The sequence below is a fragment of the Opisthocomus hoazin genome, chromosome 2 (genome assembly GCF_030867145.1).
Source record: "Opisthocomus hoazin isolate bOpiHoa1 chromosome 2, bOpiHoa1.hap1, whole genome shotgun sequence".
Lineage (NCBI taxonomy): Eukaryota > Metazoa > Chordata > Aves > Opisthocomiformes > Opisthocomidae > Opisthocomus > Opisthocomus hoazin.
The window spans coordinates 115,795,753-115,803,008 of record NC_134415.1 but is presented as its reverse complement, the minus strand read 5'-3'; the positions used below and the strand labels follow the sequence as shown (position 1 = coordinate 115,803,008).

The following is a 7,256-nucleotide window of genomic DNA, read 5'->3' as shown; positions in this document are numbered from 1 at the left end:
CTCCCACACTTCTGAAAGCAATTTCCACTCTATTAAGGTCTACCCTTTACAGCATCCAGGAAGCTAGAAACAGGCTTCATTTTACCTACTGTCTTAGCAATTGCCACCAATCCACCCCTGGGTGGATTATTGCATTAAGACTATTGAATCAGATTCTGCTGGCAGCTATTTGATGTCAAACCTGGACTAATCCCAGATTTACAGCTGAAGCTGATGTTAGTTAGGAACTGAAAGTGAATCCCTTCAAGTTTTAGGTCTCTACACTGTGGCCTGTATTAAAGATCCAAAGTTTTCTAGAAGCAGCCATGGATGGCTGCACAGGGAAGGTGTCCTAAGGGATAACTTCTCAAGAGGATAGATTCACCGGCTCAGCGTGCTCTGAAATTTCCTGCACAGTGAACTAAGGAGTTCCTTTATGAGAAGGGGACTGATGTCAACTAAGATTACATTAGCTCTGTTTTCTTTCCATAATTTTGCCCAATGGGTTTTCTAGAGTCCTAGGATCTCTTCCCAGAGCTCCCAGTTTCTTATGCGAAGGGTGGTCCATTTCCTTTGTACACCTGGGAGTCCAAAGAGAAGCATTTGGGTAGCAGGGGTAGCAGGAGAGATCCAGGGAGTTTATGCAGTTTTCTGCACTGGGACATTTTTGGGCTGTTCCAGTCTCAGTTCCCAGGTGAAAGTATTCAATACCAGGGGCAGGGCTCCCTGGAGACACAGTTCTGTTACAAAGCTTCCCATGTGCTGCAGACAGTGAGGAAGCTCAGTGCAGTGGCTGATGCTGTTTCTGTCAGTATGGAGATTGGCTTACTGGGAATGCCTTGCATTCATTAACTTAATTCTACAGACTCAGCCAAAAGTGTCCACAAAGCACTCGGGAAGAGCCAGACGCGGGAAAGCTGCTGGTGGGTCGGGTGGTGCAGCGTGTGCCCACTTCATCCAGAGCACAGGGATGAGACCTGCACCAAGCACGGTGCAGTTTTCCCCTTGAAAAGACTTCAGGGCTTGCCCCAGCTTTGTGCTTGAGAAAGCCCTGTGCGTGGGAGTGGGGGACCCTGACCCAGCCAGAGCCTTTGGATGGTGTCCCGTCCTCCCTGGGAAGGGACTGCACTAACGCTTCCTCTCACCCCCAAGTCTTCCAGCCTCTTATGTCCCTTTTTTTTTTTAGATTTACTTGTAATAAAGGAAAATAAGCTCTGCTGGGTGATGCATATTATTTTTAAAATGCAAAAACAAATGCCCCCCATCTCACTCCCTAGCTCACTCCATCCTATAAGGGGCAGAGCCTTCCCTCCAGCCCTGATTTCAATGCCAGTGGTTTATGGTAGCCTCTTGCTTTCTACCATCAGGTTTGCGGCTGTGTAAGACCCCCCTGCTCCTCTCCAGTCCTGCCGTGTGGTGCAGGCTGCCAGCCTGCCCTGTCCATCCATCATTCCCCATACCTCCCCTTGTTCCCACAGGGTTCCCACAGCATGGGCAAGGCAAACAGTTAGGAATCCATCCTGCCCGCCCACAGCCTTTTAAGAACATATAACTTAGAGCAACGCATCAAACCAATATGGTCCCTGGTGCAGCGAACCACATGGAGCCTGGCTTGAGACCAGCCTGGGCTGGAATGGCACCCAGGTCATCTCAAAGCTCTTTCCATACTGACATAGCACAGGCAGACCCCTGTGCTCAAAGGCATAACTCATTGGAGAAATTAGCCCGTAAAATTATTTCTGATAAAAGCGGATTATTTTCTATTTAATGTCACGTTAAATAAATTGCAAAGCGCAGCAGTGAGGATTTAGTACTTGCAGTGCTAACCATATTACTTAGCATTTATACAGTGCTTTTCTCATTCAGGAAAGCACTTTTGCTAACTTAATTCATCCTCAGCCACCCTCCGCATGTCGTGAGGGAAGACAGGAACATTTAATTCCCCCGCTGACAGATAAAGCATACGGCTGGGACTGGCACAGCTCTGTTACTTTTCCTCTTCTCCCACCCTCAGAATCCCACCCGAGTCATTTTTTGGTGGCTGCAGCTGGTATTTGTGTGCTGGAAGTCCCCAGCAGTTCAAGGGGCGGGTTCCTGTCTCTGTGGTGAGAGCCAGTTATGGTCCTGTCCGGGCAGCCAGTGGGAGCAGAGCTGAGACTGGTGGCAAGCAAGAAACAGGTCTCAGCAGACAAGAAGGATTGAGAGAGCAGGTCAAGAGGCTGAGAGGTGGGAGCTGGGATGCGGAGGGGAGAATGGGGATGAAGGGATGCTTGAGTTGAGGAGGGCACTTGGATGGGCTGTTGGCCTTAGGCAGGAGAGAATTTGGGACAAAAGCTGGTGGAAGGATTCTGATAAAGAAAGGTTTAGAGGTTACTTTGAATTATCTTACTTGATGGGGGTATTTAAGGCAGGACATGGTAATGGGTTTGTGGAAGAACACGATGGGTCTGGCATGGGGCTGAGGCAGGAGGATACAGAGTAGAAGTCCCTGGAGATGAGCAACTTGGGGTGCGAAGGGTGGTGCAAGGAAAGAGCTTCAGCCAGGGGGGTGGAGGGGTTGATTTCCATGTCAGGAGACCTGCAGAGAGAGCAGTGTTCCTGGGGAGCAGCTGCCCATCTCTGCACACCTGCCTGGCCCTTGCACACCACCACTGCTGCTCCCCGTTCCCAGCAGGAGAGGGCTTCTCCCAGCATCCGACACATACTCCTCTGCCATGACCAGGGGCAAACAAGGCACCAGGGGTGATCACAGAACCCACCTCACAGCTCTGCACCCCTCCAGCCGCTGCTCCTGGGGGGTGGATGCCACAGTCCCATCATTTGCCCACGTCCCAGGAAAAGAGTCCCAGGGACCTGCATGGGGGTCTCTGGCACGAGGTGCCTGGCGACAGCTCATGGCTCATGCTGCTGTGTTTCATCGGGGCAAGGGCTGCTCAGCACAGAAGGGAGCAAATAAGGACAGCTACTCTAGCCCTTTAATTATTTGGGATCTTATTTTTAACATATGTAAATACATCTGTGTGCCTGTTGTCCCCTCACCTTTGAGCTGGCATAACTCCTAGTTTCAATGACTTTCTCTGGTAGAGACCAGACCCATATATTGCAGTTGTTACACGAGCCAAATTAGTGCTCAAGTAGATGGCACTTGCTTATGTAAAGGATAGTAGCTGTTGTTGATTAATACGCTGATTATTGCATAAGATGCTGATTAGTGCCTACTGCCTCTGTAAACTAATATTTACAAACCCATACAGTTATTCTAGCGGTGGAATGTGCTTTTATATTAAAAAATAACCTAGTAATATGTTCACTCAGATATTTTTATCATAAATCAGTTGGTGATTATACTATTTTTATTACAATGCTCTCTACACTCACTTTCAAACAGCTCGTTTCTTGTTTAGAATTACTCAGTTTACCTCCCCTATAAACTTCTCTTGCTTTAATAGCGAATAAAAAATACTATGAGTTAACTTACAGTTTTAAAAATTACTCAGTTATAAATTCCTCATGAAAGTTCCCTGCATATATACATTATTATGTTGTGATTAAAAGTTAGAACAATTTTTTTTAGTTTGCTCCTTAAAACACACTGATTCTGTTCTGCATCTCTGCCCCAAAAAATAGCTTCATGTCCCACTGAAAATTATATTTTTACTGGAAAGAGAAACAGATACCTATCCAGAAATTTGACCTCAAATCACATTTTACAAAAAAGAAACCATGCATTGACTCTAATATTCTGCACATTGTATATGCTCATACTTTCAGTATCTCTAGGCTGAAACTGCTCATTACGTTTTGCTGTAAACCTGAATCTAATATGAGTGAGCGGCTGCCTTAACTTCTAAGGAGCCTTTCTCCTAGCTGCAGAGGCATTGAAGACAGCCTGGGAGACAAAATCTGTGCGATGCTGCTCTTTATTGTCACAGGTACAGAGTTCTGATGTGGCAATGCTGCACATTCAGGTCATCAAACGCTTACTGATCAGGAAGGACTTCTCAGTCTCTAAAATGGTTACAAATGTATCTTGTCAGAACACACTCATTATAAGCAGTCTGATCTCATCGGAGTCCTACTATTTTAATTTGGGTAATAGTGGCAAAATCTTACCAACTGTTGATGGAGATACCATGGGGTTAATTTTATATTCACATTGGAAAAGCAAAGCAGTGCTCCCTCCCAACTCTGACAGGTCCCGCCAGCCTTTTCAATAGTTGATTGTCAGGTTGTCCCGATCTATAGCTTAGCGCTGACAGCAGCTCACAGTTTATTTGCAGCTTTGAAGTCTGGTCCTATAGTGTTTCTCTTCTGACAGGAGCTGAATAAAGGTGTCACTGTGGGAGACTTTTAGCCGGCTGCTATAAAAAGGATCCTCCTTGCCTCCCCTCGCAAGATCCTCTAGTTCACTTTTGGAGCTTGCGGCTTTCCCCTCAGCTGAGTTTAGCTCCATCAGCTCCAATTCGTGCTTGGCAGCTGTTTCTAAAACTCTCTGTTTGTTGTAATACCTGACAAAGTTGTTAATGATGGGATGGATGGGAAGGGCAATTGCTATCACCCCGCAAAGAAAACTGATGGCAGCATTCAGCTTTCCTAGTGTTGTTTTAGGGTATATGTCTCCATATCCAACTGTGGTCATGGTAATGATTGCCCACCAAAATGACTGAGGAATGCTTTTGAATAAAGTTTCGGGGTGACTTTGCTCCATGGTATAACCCAGGGCAGAAAAGACAAAGATTCCAACAGCTAAGTACATGAGGAGCAGCCCGAGCTCCTTAAAGCTGCGTTTCAGGGCGTACGTTAGGGTCTGGAGCCCTGAGGAGTGCCGTGCAAGCTTGAAAATCCTCGCGATCCGCATGATGCGCAGCGCCTGGACAGCTTGCTGGACATTGCTGAGCTCCATGAGCTTGGCTCCCAGGTGGGTCAAGGTCAGGCTGACATAGAAAGGGAGTATTGCTAGCACATCAACAATGTTCATGAAAGACAGGGCAAAGTGGAGCTTGTTGGGAGAGGAGATTAGCCTCAGCACATACTCCATGGTAAACCAGCCTATACATGCTGTCTCTATGCTGTCCAGAGTCGGATGCTCCATACGGTTCCCGTCCGCATCTACAACCTGCAGGTCTGGGATGGTCCCCACGCACATCACAACAGAGGAGATCAAAATAAACAGAAAGGACAGGACGGCAATCACTCGAGCTGGGTAGGATGATTCTGGCTTCTCCAGAAATTTCCAGATGTATTTTTGGCACCTTTTCCAGCGACTTTCTGAGGCATCTACTCCCAAGTCATCCAGAATCAGTTGCACCCTTCGGGCTATTTCTTCCAGTTCCTCCTTTTTTTCACTTAGATGAGTTTTGCAGCAGTCATCCAAAAATTTCAGATCCACTTTCCAAAACTCCATTTCATTCTTGAAACATATGGGGCATATTCCTTTCTTCATGTGAATTTCCCCAAAGTAGTACACATCAATGATGCACTTGAAAGCATCTGGATCTCTGTCAAAGTAAAACTCTCTCTTTCCAGGATCATAGTCATCACAGAGGGAGAATATGCTATCGTATCCCCCCGATAAGCAGTTGATCAGCTCTGCCAGCCGTGTTTCTGGGTATTGATTCAGGTTATCTCCGTAGAACACCTGCCTTACCCCACCGACATTGACTACGATCTCCATTTCTTCATTCTTTTCTGATCCGTCAGTGTCCACATCTGGAAATCTAGAGTCATCTGCCATTTTAATCGTCTTGGATTTTATTTGCTTTTTAGCCTGTGTTGTTTGGTTTCAAAGCTTTGTGGTTTCAATTTCTCATGAAAGCAAATCAGCACCGAGTCAGCTCTGTTACAAACGTTATCAAACTGACCCGGAGTCGTGGCGGGAAAGGTTACCGAGACAAACGTGCGGCCAGGAACGCCTCGTGAGGTATGCAACAAGCTGCAGGGAAAAGACAAGTCATCGGGCTGCTGTGCCTGCAAGCAGGATGTTAGAAAGCTCCAGCAGATTTGAAAGAGAAGAAACCGTTTAATAAAACTCACCCCTCTGCTCAGTGCTCGAGAGTCTTTTCAGGTCCCATTCTCTCTCTACAAGTGATATTTATTCACGGGTTGGAAGTCACGGCAGAGAAATAAATCCTGTGCTCTGATTAATGCAACGTGCAGTGAGTGACAGTTCTGAGAGAGACAATCAGCAGGGTGAGCCCACAGAAAACTGTTGCAGTTTCTTCGGTTCCACAGATCTCCCTAGAAAGCTGCTTTCGAATTTTGTTTCTCTTGCCGTTTCCTTTTGACTTTAAGATCTTCCAGAGTTTGCCTGCTGACTCTCGCACACAGTCAGTCGGTGCAAGCGTGCAGAGGAGAAACTTGTGCTTGTTTTCCCTTTGCTGTTTCCCAACACAATAGGGAGCCCAGGCTGCGAGGAGTCCTTTCCAAACTCTACCCTCTTCTGGTGAAACCCAGCAAAGCACCAGCTACACAGAAAACAGCTCAGCTATTTATACGCCTGAATGTAAAGCGATGTGTTTCTATACCGTCACGCTCTTCAACGATTTTTAAAAACTTTGTTTTATATCAAATGCAAAAAAAATCATGTATAAAGTCATTCAGAGCTGCAGAAAGACACACAATCAATTTCTTCTGATGGCAGAAGCTGGAGAAAAAATACTGTGTTTTGGAATAAATACATGACATAAATCTTGCCCTCAGCGGGACTGGAGCAAGTCTCGAGTAATCCTCTGTCAGGACACTGAGTTACTGTAGTTTTGTACTGGTGTCATTGAGATTCAAGCAGAGACCATAAAGTTTTCAGTGCAGCTGCAGAGCAAAACTTTCCCTGCACTCTGCGCACGTTTCCCAAAGCCATGTCCTCAGTTTCAGCCGTGTTTTCTTGATCTGCGGTCAGCTGAGCCTCATGAGTGTTTGAGTAATCTACAACATCCACGGTGATTTCTCAGTGAATGCTGCTTGCCAGCAACAGTGCTTTGGACTTCATTCAGCACTTAACAAGTAGGAGCAGAATAACAACCATTTTCTTTTAAGTTTGTTTTCTCCAGATTCCAGGATTTGATGGACTTTTGTCCCCTGGACCCTTACATGCAGGAAGGCTTATCATCATGCTCTTAATTCTTAAATATGACTGTAATGTTCATTTTAGTGAGTCCCGAGGGCTCTGATCCAGCAGAACCCACAGTTAATTAGTTAACTGTTTCTGGCCACAGCAGAATGATCTACAGCAGCAGGTTTTGCTCTTTTCCAATTTACTGGCTTCTGAAAAGCTTCTGCGT

At 46.1% G+C, this 7,256-nt stretch overlaps 1 protein-coding gene across 1 annotated transcript; it reads right to left on the bottom strand.

Annotated features, from left to right (window-relative positions):
- Window positions 1-3,863: 3,863 nt before the first annotated feature.
- KCNF1 (potassium voltage-gated channel modifier subfamily F member 1) lies at window positions 3,864-6,401 on the bottom strand. The gene is made up of 2 exons (XM_075410791.1): window positions 6,013-6,401; window positions 3,864-5,911 (listed from the first exon to the last, which is right to left on the bottom strand). The coding sequence occupies exon 2, from the start codon at window positions 5,711-5,713 to the stop codon at window positions 4,250-4,252; it is 1,464 nt and encodes a 487-aa protein (XP_075266906.1). The 5' UTR covers window positions 5,714-5,911; window positions 6,013-6,401; the 3' UTR covers window positions 3,864-4,249.
- Between the last annotated feature and the right edge of the window lie 855 nt (window positions 6,402-7,256).